The sequence below is a fragment of the Asterias rubens genome, chromosome 15 (assembly GCF_902459465.1).
Source record: "Asterias rubens chromosome 15, eAstRub1.3, whole genome shotgun sequence".
Classification (NCBI taxonomy): domain Eukaryota; kingdom Metazoa; phylum Echinodermata; class Asteroidea; order Forcipulatida; family Asteriidae; genus Asterias; species Asterias rubens.
In genome coordinates, this window is record NC_047076.1 from 6,271,225 (window position 1) to 6,284,009 (window position 12,785).

At 41.8% G+C, this 12,785-nt stretch overlaps 1 protein-coding gene across 4 annotated transcripts in view; it reads left to right on the forward strand.

Moving 5' to 3' along the window:
* The window catches only part of LOC117300357 (A-kinase anchor protein 9-like), a 126,007-nt gene that overhangs the window by 84,089 nt on the left and 29,133 nt on the right, over positions 1-12,785 (forward strand). For 2 of the 4 annotated variants that reach the window (XM_033784122.1, XM_033784124.1), the window contains exons 18-29: positions 430-642; positions 2,055-2,063; positions 4,716-4,969; positions 5,707-5,829; positions 6,310-6,603; positions 6,978-7,136; positions 7,662-7,835; positions 8,206-8,427; positions 9,166-9,327; positions 9,973-10,140; positions 10,633-10,998; positions 11,225-11,534. In XM_033784122.1, coding sequence (XP_033640013.1) covers positions 430-642; positions 2,055-2,063; positions 4,716-4,969; positions 5,707-5,829; positions 6,310-6,603; positions 6,978-7,136; positions 7,662-7,835; positions 8,206-8,427; positions 9,166-9,327; positions 9,973-10,140; positions 10,633-10,998; positions 11,225-11,534 — 2,454 coding nt within the window. The remainder of the gene's footprint in view (positions 1-429; positions 643-2,054; positions 2,064-4,715; positions 4,970-5,706; positions 5,830-6,309; positions 6,604-6,977; positions 7,137-7,661; positions 7,836-8,205; positions 8,428-9,165; positions 9,328-9,972; positions 10,141-10,632; positions 10,999-11,224; positions 11,535-12,785) is intronic. The other 2 variants (XM_033784123.1, XM_033784125.1) reach the window with 1 other exon arrangement.

The following is a 12,785-nucleotide window of genomic DNA, read 5'->3' on the forward strand; positions in this document are numbered from 1 at the left end:
ATAAATAAAATTTATATTATTAACTTTTTGTGTTTGTGAAGTTTCACAAAAATTTACCAAGAGAAAACCAGATAGAATGCTCCAGATTGCACGGTAGAGCTTTCAAAACTAAGACAAACACCAAGTAGAAAACATTCCAAAGAACTTGTTGATTTTCATTGTGCTTTGGGCAAGCATCCAAAAAGTTGTGTCCAGAATGCCCCACAGTTTTGAAGAAAAAAACAGGGGAGAACCCTGATACTGTCTTGCAAATGCCTGCACTCGTGCCCAGCAAAAGCTGTGTATCTCAGGTACTGAGTTCATCAGATTTTAGCAAAACTGTAGAAAGCTATGGAGTGTTAACTTCTGACTATAAACGGTGAATTTTAAAAATATTTTTGCACTGACCCCAATTTGTCTCCCCCCCCCCCTCCCCCGCTAAACCTTAAGGTTTGCTTGAGGGACTCGCCTCCGAGAAGCAAGAACTGGAGGAACTAAACAGCAAACTGGAAGCCGACAAACACAACATGGCCGCAGAGTTGGAGATGTTGAAAGAGAGGGTGAGTTCTCTCGATCAAGCTCAGTCGTCGCTGCAACAGGAGAGGGAACGAGTGGAGGAGCAGAAGGCGGCGTTCGCTCAGCGGCTGGGAGAGGAAGATTTAGGTAAGTTTAGGAGAGGTGATTTAATTCTAATTCATGTTTAAACCACATGGGAAACTGACTGGGTGAATTTTAAATGATGTGGGTATGAACAAAGACATGATGTAATTTCAAAGGTTTTTTTCATCCAATGTATCTATGGAATGCAGCCCATAGATATTTTTCTCTCTTCAATCCCTGTCAATTGTGGCCTATTTCTTGGGTTTCATCAGCAACTCTTACAAAGAAATCATGGATTGCTTTTGTTTCATGGTCCCCCCTGGTTGTCATGCAGGTGTTGGGTTCTTAATGCATTGTATTTCTGTTTCACACATGTTTTCTCCTACCACCCCCCTCCACTGTTCCTTGAATACATTTTCTTTGGTATGAAATGTCTCCGCCCTGGACCTGATTTCACAAAGCACTTGAATGCACTGGACACTATTGGTAATTACTCAAAATAATTGTTAGCATAAAAACTTACTTTGAAATGAGCAATGGACAGCTGTTGATAGTATTTAAACATTGTGGGAAACGGCTCCCTCTGAAGTAATGTAGTTTTTGAGGAAGAGGTAACTTCTCACGAAATTATTTGAATTGAATTTGAGACCTCGGCTGAGGTCTCAAATTCAAGGCATCTAAAAGCACACAAATGCGACAAGGGTGTTTTTTCCTTCCATATTCTCTTGCAACTTTAATGACCAAAAGAGTCCAAATTCTTACACGTTTGTTATTTAATGCATATGCACCAAAGGTGTCCAGTGCCTTTAAAAGTTTGTCTGATTCTCAGGGCCCTATCACATGAGTACTGGGGTTTGTTTCACAAAGCACTCGGACTCATCTTAAGATGAGTTGTCAGTATTACCATAGTGACTTGCTTTGTTACATTACATTTTGCTTAGCAGTCAAGATTGATTTGGGGTTGAGCAACGAAAAATAAACTAGGGTGGGATTTGAACCAACGACCTCCGGATTAACATGCCTGCGCTCTTCAAACTGATCTATCTAGCCTTACAATGGCTGTCCCCCTATTTCGTTGATATCTTTATTGGGGGTGCCAGCCAGAAGCCAATGCAACTATTAGCTGCCATATACATGTAGTCAAGATCACACTCAAATTTACGGTACAACCTGGGAAGCAGGTGCCAGGGGATCACCTTAAGGGGATGCAACTTTTTATTTTCAGGATATCAAATCAGTTAAGATTCATTCACACTTTAAGTTCAATCTAAACACTTTCTGAAATCGACCCCTGGACATTTTGTGAAACTTAAGCCCCTCTCCCCTTTTGTTTACTCCCGCCCCCTTTGTTATCGTGTGCTTGTTTTTGTTTTGCATGTTCCCCCTTCTCCCCCACTCCCCTGTGCCCATGGTGTCTGACTCTATCTGTCAACCCGTCTATGACTGCACGTGTCCATTTTGCCTGTGGGTAACAGACACACAAGGTGAGTGCAATCTTGGGAGATGTTTCGTAGATTGGGGACTTCATTCTCATGCTCTGTGATTCATCGTTTTGTGGGTCAATAACACTTTATCATGTGTGCAAGGAAACTAACACTTCATAAAAGGGTGTAGGTTTAAAATTATTTGTAGGCTATCATCTAACACATTCCTTGATCCATTTTTTTCCCAGTTTTGAATGAACTGGACCTTGTTTCCTAAAAAATAATTCCTGAAAAGGGAAACAAGTATTGCTTTCTTAGAAAATTTACTTTAGTCATTAGTCGTAACATGGGCCAAATTGCATATAACTGCTCGAAGTACAACAAGTAGCTAAGCACAACTAAATTATTACTACTAGCATAAGGTTACCAGCCAAAGTACCACATCACATGCACCATCTAAGCAGAATTTGTTAACTGATATCTACTGCTGAAGCAGCTCTTTGAAATAGGGCCCTGGACACAATAGACCGATCCACTAAGCTCCGCCCCACTGCGTATTGACCAATCACAACGCAACGAAGGTCCGACAAATAATGTCCGACATGCGTGCGCGTATCTTGGCGCGCACGGCAGAGTTGTGCAGAAAGGCATTGGAGAGCCCAACGTGTTCTTGCTCACACGTGCGTCGGTCTATTACATGTACATATAGCTGTGAGGCAAGAAAACATTGATTAACATACATGTAGCCAAAGTCACTGAGTGACTTCTGACAGCTTCAGTTGCGGCTTATGCTAGACTACTGCAAACTCCTACACTTCCAAACTGCTCTGTAGCTGCTAGCCACTACTATAGCCAAAGACACTGAGTGACTTCTGACAGCTTCAGTTGCGGCTTATGCTAGACTACTGCAAACTCCTACACTTCCAAACTGCTCTGTAGCCGCTAGCCACAACTATAGCCAGAGTCACTGAGTGACTTCTGACAGCTTCAGTTGCGGCTTATGCTAGACTACTGCAAACTCCTACACTTCTAAACTGCTCTGTAGCTGCTAGCCACTACTATAGCCAAATCCACTAAGTGACTTCTGACTGCTTCAGTTGTGGCTTTAGCTAGATTACTGCAAACTCCTACACTTCCTGATTGCTCTGTAGCCGCTAGCAACAACTATAGCCAAAGTCACTGATTGACTTCTTACAGCTTCAGTTGCGGCTTATGCTAGATGACTACAAACTCCTGTACTTCCAAGTTGCTCTGTAGCCGATAGCCACAGCTATAGCCAAATATGTGCAATGATGTTGTAGCTGATAAAATTCCTATGCATTGGCAAATTCCTATGAATTGACAGGCACATCTAGCTGTAGCCATTAGCCAAGCAAAGCTCAACACAGACAAGCCACTGTGAAATTGTTTCAAACAATATGACCTCGATATGTCAACATGCCAGGTTGGGTTGAGCACACTAAATGTTTGTAAAACACCAAGAGAGAATTTCAGCTGCACATCTGTGGATAAGTCATCCCCCTTGTGACTTCATCAAACAATATACACATGTATGAACTATATTCTCCTTTGTTTTTATTAATATTAATGATTCATCGTCAGTGAGAATTCGTCCAATTCCATTTCTAGAGAATTTCCCCAAGGTGTTTTTTTTCCATTCTGCAAGGAAATGTGTCATGCTTTTCTTTATAGTCAGACCAAGCGTTTGAGAAGTCTTGCTTCTGATTGTTTTTGATAAGGGGTCAAGAAGTTCCAACATCAGGTCTGATACTTGGGAGGCAACAAAGGCAATTGCCTCGATGCCCCCTGGTCATTGCCTTGGTGGCCTTGAAAATTGACAATTTCCTAATTGGGTGCCCTTTACCAAGGAGAAAATGCCTTAAGTGTTCTTGTCCTTTCAAAAGTGAAGCACACATGACTGTAGCAGCGTGGTAATATATTTTTTTTTGAGACGGGAGAGTTGTGACTGATTGTAAAGATCTGCTGGGGCCACATATGTACCTACAGTGCACTAGGTCCATCCTTTAGTTTGTGACTAAAAAAATGGAACAAACTGCTTATTACCGAAATATATTTCTAAGCGGAAACGGGTCACCCGCCAAAATGCCATGCGTTAATACTGATATGACTGGTACAGGACTGTTCGCTTCATATTTGAAAGGGCAAGGGCACCAAGGGCACCAAGAGAAATTGTAAATTTCTACTGAAGTATTTCAAGGGCACCAAGGCAATGACCAGGGGCATGGAGGCAATCGCCTTTGTTGCCTCCATGAAGTACATGTATCAGGCTCGCTGGTAACTCAAGAAATTTCATGATAAGCAAGTTTTTGTGCTTACAGGCTGTATGAAATTGGGCCCAGATGAGATTCCATGTAGCACAGATACAAAAAATTGTTTGGCTGGTACCCCTTCTTTTAACTTCTTTTAGTTGTACTAAGCACTTTAAAACAAAACATTATAGGGAAGGGATACCAACTAAACGCATTGTTTTCTATTTAGGCCAACTTAGGACATAGATAGAACAGTTAGTCAGCAAAAACATTTTAATTGTTGTTTTATTGCCATTGTGGCTTCGCAGTAATGGTTTATTTCCCCGACATGACGACTTGAATTGTTCTGTCTAAATTTTTCCCTAGTTGTACAAAGCACTTTTGTAAAAGCTTCTTGTATCAACACTTGACTTCGTTTTCCCCTTCACCGTCACTTTCTCAGGTATCCTCCAGGAGAACCTCCGTCTCCGTGAGGAGGCCGAGGCCATCCTCGTAGAGCGCCAAGATGCTGAGAGGCAAACAGCCAAGGATAAGATGGACCTTAAGGACCAGCTTCAGCAACTAGAGACGGCTATTGAGGAGCAGATCGCTAGAGGCGATGCACTCGCCGAGAAAGGCAAGGAGGAGACGGAGGAATTGAAACGGCAACTGGAGGTCTTGGAGAAACAGCTGAAGAAAAATAAGCAGTTCTTAGAGGTGATTTTTGTTAAGAGTGATTATTTAAACTTCAGGGATGCAACTTTGTAGCTGATCAGCTGATTTGTTGCCCTTTTTTTTTCAAAAGAAAACTGAAAAACACTTAACGGAAGTCGAGTGTGATCGGTACTTTCCTCTCTTTTTTTGCAATTAGAAAGTTGCATGTCTGATATTTAGATCGTTCCTCAATTCAACACCCAATTCCCAAGCTGTTGCCGTGTTATTATGGTGGTTTGCCTAATCCCATGTCAAGTTTTCTAATGTAGTCCTCAGTTGGAACAGAATCAAACAAAACACACAGTTAGACTTTAAAGGGTTGTGTTGTGGTCATACTCTGTTTAGTCAGGGTGCGTTTTTTCCTTTTAAAACAATTGGACACTTTTGGTACTAACAGCATGGTCCAAGGCCCACAATGTGTATCACAACTGATATATAAAATAACAAACCTGTGAAAATTTAGATGGTTGATTTCGAGACCTCAAGTTCTAAATCTGAGGTCTTGAAATCAAATTCGTGGAAAATTACTTCTGTTTCGAAAACTATGGCACTTCTGAGGGAGCCGTTTCTCGCAATGTTTTACACCATCAACCTCTCCCCATTACTCGTCACCAAGAAAGGTTTTATGCTAATAATTTTTTTGAGTAATTACCAATAGTGTCCACTGCCTTTAACATCCCTGATGCAATCTTTGCGTATGTTTTAAAAAGTCCATTATCTTTTGTCTACTTACTCCTCAGCAACAAACCATAGAGCGGGAGCAGGAGCGAGAGGAATTCCAGAGGGAGATTGTGCGATTGGAGGAAGACCAGAGGTCAAGGGACAGGACTCCATCAAATGTAGATGAGCTGTTTAGAAAAGAGGTGATTCAGATCTTGAAAATGTTCAGGAATTCGTCCGCACAAAAATATGGCTTAAAACTGTAATTTAGGGAGGGGTGTGAGGGTGTTCTGTGTTGTTTTCTAAGTGTTGCGAGCATGTGAAGTACCACCAGATTACAATGTGTTAAAGATAATTGATGTAATGGCTGATGTTTTGGTTGTTTTCACTTGAAATGCCATTGCACTGTTTCAAAGAGCTGCCAGATATTTGTGCAGGGCATCAAGATTGCAATTTTATTTTTTTACAGAGCACTTTATTTCTGTGCAATTTCTTATTTCTTATGCACACTGATCAAACGTTGAGTTGTCAACCACTGGTTCTTTTCAGAACCAACACAACTCAAAAGAGATTTACACATGATGCAACCGCAAACCTCTCCTGATGATATCCCTACCATGCGAAGTTTTAAATCCTACTTACAAACATTTCATCAAGTTATATTATTTGGAATTTTCTCACAGGCACAAGAACTCCGTGAAGAACTGCGGGAGAAGTCCGAAGAGATCACCCAGGCTCAGACGAGAATCCAGCAGCTGGAGCGAGACGTCCACTTTGCTGAAGACACGACCCAAGAATTGACCAGTCAGCTGAAAGAAGCAGAGCGGCAGCTGGATGAGGTCGTCCAATCAAAGCAGCAGCTTGAGGCGCAGACGGAAGAACTGGAGCGTGATCTAGGTGAACAGCGCCACCTAGAGGTGGATATCATGCACGAAAAAGAGACGCTACAGAAACAGCTATATGATCAGCTCATACAGGTATTTGTTGTCCTTTTTCTGAAGTATTCGTTGTTGTCAAGTTGATAGTTAACTCTTGTGGTTAATAGATCGTCTTTGTGGACATTTGTGTCTGATTGTAATTTAATGAATATTTATGTATATTCTCAGCCCTGTGACCTGCACTCCCGGTCAAATTTTTTGAAATCTGCTTAACCAAGAAAATATTGGTTTAGAGTTAAACAAGACACGGTATTGGCTGGTAACCATTTTTTAGGGTGCTTACATTTAATGTTTTATGCTTAAGCAGTGCAGTAAAAATGGAACAGTAATAAGAAACTGACAATCTACGTTAGTGTATTCTACTTTTTAATTCTCGCTAAACATAAACGTCTTCTCAACTATTCTCCGTTTAGATCTCTGCCTTGCAGTCTAAGCTTGATGCGCTCAAGCACGGTGTGGAGACGGCAGACGGCACAGGAAGCTCCGACTCCGGAGAGGTCGTGACCTCCGAGGTCTCCCTCCTCAAACAATTGGAGGACGACAAGGAAGCTCTGGAGAGAAAAGACAAAGAGGTATTGTCATTTAAAAAAATACATTATTTTGAGTTTTTCATTTGAATACAAATTCTGTAGATGTTTAAAGTCAATGATGATGCTGGTTGGAATCCAGCTGAGCCCTTGTCTCCTTGAACCATACACTTTCTTTATTTACCCTCATGATGAAATGGGTACGTCTCATATACATAGGGGTGGGGGAGTAAAACAATTTAAAAAAAAAACACACCCCACAACCAACAAAAACAAAAAAACAAAGAGTGGTGATTTATTTTATTTTATCTGGCTCAAATTGCAAGAACCACCTCTCCAACCAAGGCACACTGGATTTGCTAAGCAAAAATTTGTAGGGTACCGGTCATGGGCAATGTTCATGACACTTAAGTTGTAACACATTTCTGCTAAGTCGAACTTATCCATGCTTAGCTGGCTTATAAAAGCAAGGTAAGAAAGTTATTGATTCTTGGATGAGAAAAGCAAATATAAGAGTGTAATTGAAATATGAAATTTTTGATATTTTTTATCTTGGCCTCCTCGTCGCAGATTGAGAATCTGGTGGAGCAATTGGAGCAGTTCCGTGAGGAGATCATCAACAAGGATGAGGAGATCTGTCAGATGAATATGCAGATTGAAGTCGCTAATAGAGAGCAGGATTCAGGACGGGAAGACTTACAGGGACAGCTGGATCAGGCTCTGGAAGAGGTCCACCAGCTAGAGGTAAGGTGGGAGAGAAGATGAAGGGGCATTGTGCTGGGTCTTGGTGCAGTGGTTGAGTTGGAGGGGAAGGGGAAACATGGATTCCTGAAAATGACCAGGGCCCAATTTCATAAAGCCGGGAAGCACAAAAACTGATGATGGTCTGAGGGATGATGATATTAAAGGCCGAATTACAGTGACCCCACTGTGGGACACGGTGACAATAACCGGTGAAGCGAATAATTGATAAACTGCTGACCTCAGACCAAAGTTTTTATGCTAACAATCATTTTGAGTAATTACCAATAGTGTCCAGTGCCTTTTAGAGAAAAAAACAAAACAAATCAAGAGTACAAATCAAAGCAGATTTCCATATCTAAATTGCCTCCAGGACAAGGTGACGTCATCTGGTCACGACATTACCGCCTCCATGCCACGCTTTGCCCAGGAGCTTCTCGATGAGAAGAACCAAGAGATCGATCACCTCAACGAGCAGCTGACCCAGGTCATGCAGGACCTGGAGGAGGCCAAGCAAGAACAGGAAGAGGAACAGCGCCCTCAAGAGGCTGCTGTGGGCCAGGCTGAGGATGACAAGCTGAAACAGGAGGAGTTGGTGAGTAGGAAATGAGCTTGCTTAGCAGACGTTTCTGCTTGTTGAGATTTTAATAAGCCAGTAGGCTTAAAGGAGACTAAATAAGAGAGTAAGCTTATTACAAGTCTTCCAAAGTTAATACACAGCTTTTGTTTTGCTTGGTTAATTGGACCAGATTAGTTTACTTAAACCATCGGCTCCTCTCAGCTTCTTCCAATAATACTAACTGCTTTTATTTAATCTGTTAGTTAAACCAGGTTAGTTTACCTGGTTAGAAGGTGCCCAGTTTAACTACCCATTGGACTTGGTTAATGCACCAGATTAGTTTGAGTAAACCATTGGCTCTTATCACCATGCCACCTCTTCCAAAGTTAGTCATTATACTACACAGCTTTTATTTACTTGGTTAGCTTGATCAGGTTAGTTGAAGTAAACCATCGGCTCTTATCAAAGCAGCTACCTCTTCAAAGTTAATAATAGTAATACACAACTTTTATGTACTTGGTTAGCTTGATCAGGTTAGTTGAAGTAAACCTCCGGCTCTTATCAAAGCAGCTACCTCTTCAAAATTAATAATAGTAATACACAGCTTTTTTTGGCCACACTGGACTTGAACTGGTTGCGTTAAATATTTGCTTTGTTAGTTTACCCACCAAAAAGTCAAATTCTAGCATGGCTTTCGATGTACTTACATGTAAAGAAGATTGTATTTGATTCTTTTCTCCTAACAATTTCTGCTTCCACATCTTTGTCTTCCAGGAGAACCTGCAGACAGAGTTCAAGACTAAACTACAAACCAAAGATGAAGAGATTCAGAGTCTCAAACAGTCACTAGGGAAGGAGCAGAAGAGAGACGTCCCAACGAGTCCATCTGCTGAGGAGAAACTTAAGACCCTGCAGAAGAGCAACATTCAACTCAAGGTTCGTATAATAATATTGGAAATAGTAAACTAGTTCTTATATGACCCAGGCCACCAAGCAATAGATGGATTGCAATAGGCGTCATAAGCCGCCATATTTTATGAATTGTGCACGCGTGAAGAGCTACCATTGGCTGAGAGTCATTCGCAGCGCGTACACGCATGCACTCTTCCCTTGTTAATACATTAAAGATGGCGGTCGTGTATTGCAACCCATCTATTTTTTTCAGGAATTTTCACATACGTCAAGTCTCACTGGATGCAACACAATGAATTGTAACATCTAAGATGTTCTATGTCTAGGATAAGGGGGAACCCAAGCCCAGAAGTAATTTTTGCAGGCCCAGTGATCCAGTGTAAAATTGGAGCCCTGGTTACTCTTCTGTGAAGGAAGGTTGCACGGCCTATCCAGTTCAGTTTGACATAATCGTCTAGTCAAGAACAACATTTATGAAGCTGTATTCTTGAGATTTGAAAATAAATAACGGTCTTTTGATTTGCAAAAAAATAGTTGATGGCCTGATTTTGACTATATTAGGCCTTAACTATTTTTTGGCATGTATTTGTTGCCTTTATACTATAGTTCCTTTTGGCTGGTTAGTTGTTTGCAACAGCTAAGTCTATTTTCTCATTTGATTTTGCCTAGACCCAGTATGACCAAGACATTTCCTCCCTGAAGCAAATGCTGCTGGTTAGAGAGAGGGAGGTCGCTCATCTTGAAGGGCTGCTGGTCCGCCTGCAGGAGGAAAACCCCAGTGGGAGTAACATCAAGACCTATAAGAGCCAAATCAAGGCACTTAAACAAGAGATCCAGGTATGGGCGGTAGGCATAATGCTTAGTGTTATGTGGAGACTTGCACCCTTGTGAAAGGTGAAAGCTTCACCTGTGATTTCATTTGAAACACTATTTTATGTTTATTCCTTCGTTGTTCAACTTGAGGACCCATATGCAACCATTGACCATAATACACTGTATTACATCAAACTTTTGTTTGATTGGTTTGGCTGGCAAAAGTGGTATTTTCCCTTGCCTTCAACCTCTGGAACCCAGGTTTGAATCAGGTTTGAGTTTCAGTCCCAACCTGATTGTTTGGAATATTTCTCTTGAGTTTTCCTCCCACATCTAAAACTGAAACTTCCTTCCTTGTCTTCTCTCCATATGGTTATTGGCTAGTATAGAGATCGCTTTGCTGAGACTCCTGAAATGAAATGTAACTGCAACCAAAGTTTGAATAGAGTGATTAAAAGGTGACATGCCAAATACAAGGCAAAAACATCTGACGTATTCTGGTAAATCTTCCTTTAGGATAAAGACGTTGGGATGACCAAGCTGCGTCTACAGCTTGAAGACCTCGAAGAGAGACTCTTCCAGCAGCAGCAGCAGCAGCAGCAACAGCAGGATCTAGTCGAAGAGCCCCCTCATCTGCAGCAGCCCATCCAAGACGAGACCAACTGGCAGCGACTGCAGCGGGAGCATGAGCTCCGGATTGCCGAGCTGCAGCAGAAACACACCAAGGTGCTAGCGACACTTCAGACACGCCACCAGGAGGAGCTGGGACATCTGAGGGAGTCGCAGGCGTCGGACGTGGAGAGGCTGCGAGAACTAGAGATGGATTATGACAGGAGGATGGCGAGCCTGCAGGGGTTGTCGCCAGGGAAGACGTTGGAACAGGTACGTCGTCAAAATATTATTACAGATAATAATGCATTCACTTTAATAATATTAATTTTAATACCAAAACTTATAAAAACTACTTTGTCAATATCTTTGTTCGGGGTGCCAGTCAGAAGCCATTCAACCTTAAAGTGCAGTGTGCTTATGGAACTTTTTTGCGTTTTCTAACAAAATGTTTGGTTACAAGGCATTATTAACAAGCTTTTGTCTTCACAATCAACAGAAGCTGCGAGAGATAAGGGCGGAACTCACTCGTCAGCACCAAGAACACGTCCGTGACATTCAGCGCACCATGGAACGCGAGACCAAGGTCCTGATGGAACAACTTCGCAATGAGTATGCCAACCACACGCGCGCGAGAGAAGAGCGCCACCGCCACGAAATGGAGGAGGCTGTGTTGAGGGTGAATCGCGATCTGATGTCCGCTCACGCCGAGGAGGTTGGGAAGATCCAAGAGGAGCACAGCCGACAGCTGGAGAGGGTTCTAGCTGCGACGCCAGCCAGTGCTAGCCCCATGGGTAGCTTCATTGCAGGTGAGGGTTGCCACCTTCATTGATCTTTGGTGTGGTCAGGTCCTCTGTGTGTCTACTTGTGATAATAGCTCTTGGTTTTTATTTCATATAACAGGGATGTGATTTCTTTGTTTTTAGTTGTATATTTGTTTTATTTAAACAAATTTATAAAGAGAAAATAGAATTAGCTGTTGCGAACAACTTACCAACCAAATGGACCGAGAGTATAAATACAAATAATAGTTAATGGCGTGACGTTTCGACCCTACCGGAGTCTTTCTCGAAGGCTAAATGACAACACAACAAACATGAACAGGTAACTAAGTGAAACATAAGCAGTGAAGTGGAAATACATGAATGGGGTTAGAAAGCATACAGAAAAAGCAAGGGGTAAACAATGAATAGGGGGACAAAAGGGGGGGGGTGAAGGGAAGGGACTGGCTTGACCACAAGCAAGAAGATAGAAACACAAAGGACAACATCAAGGGTGGGGAGGTGGGGTAAAAAAGCCATTAATTAGTGAATGAGGCTCAGGCTCAAAGGCTATGGGGAAAAAGGAGACGGCAAAACAAAAGGTATATTAGTCATTTCCTACTTGAAAGTTCAGACCATGGGGTTGAATGGTCTGAAGGCGTCTAATCCAGAGTTTCTCCCTACTCAAACGCACAGTCTCTCTGTGGTTGCCTAGTGCCTCTATGCCCTGTAAGATCATGTCAGAAATGGAGTGATTAGGAAGATTGAAGTGATGACCTACAGGTGTATCTAGCTTTTGGGTCTTGACTGTAGATCTGTGGCCGTAGAAACGCCTCTTGAGTGTAGTTCTTGTTTCACCTATATATTGAACACCACAGACTCTGCAAGATATGAGATAAATGAGATTAGTGGTGGTGCAGGTGACATGACCCCTTGTCTTATGGGTGGTACCGCCGGTGTTACTGGTGAAGGAGTCCGATTCCCTGATGTGTTGTCTACAGACGATGCATTTGGAGATGTTGGAACACCTAAAAGTTCCCTAAAATTAAGATTTTATTTAACATAATTAACATTTATAAAAACATGAAAAAACACACCATATAAAACGATTGCAGAGTAGGGCTCTCAAAATCAAATAAAATGTATCACGCTTTGCGCTCACAGTTCTTTTTTTATTTTTTGTATTAGCCTATTACATCACTGATATAAAGGGACCAACCCAAAAAAGCTTATCAACCTCATTTCTGTAATCATTGGGTTGAATGGAAGCATACATTTAAAAATAAAATTAAAGTTTAT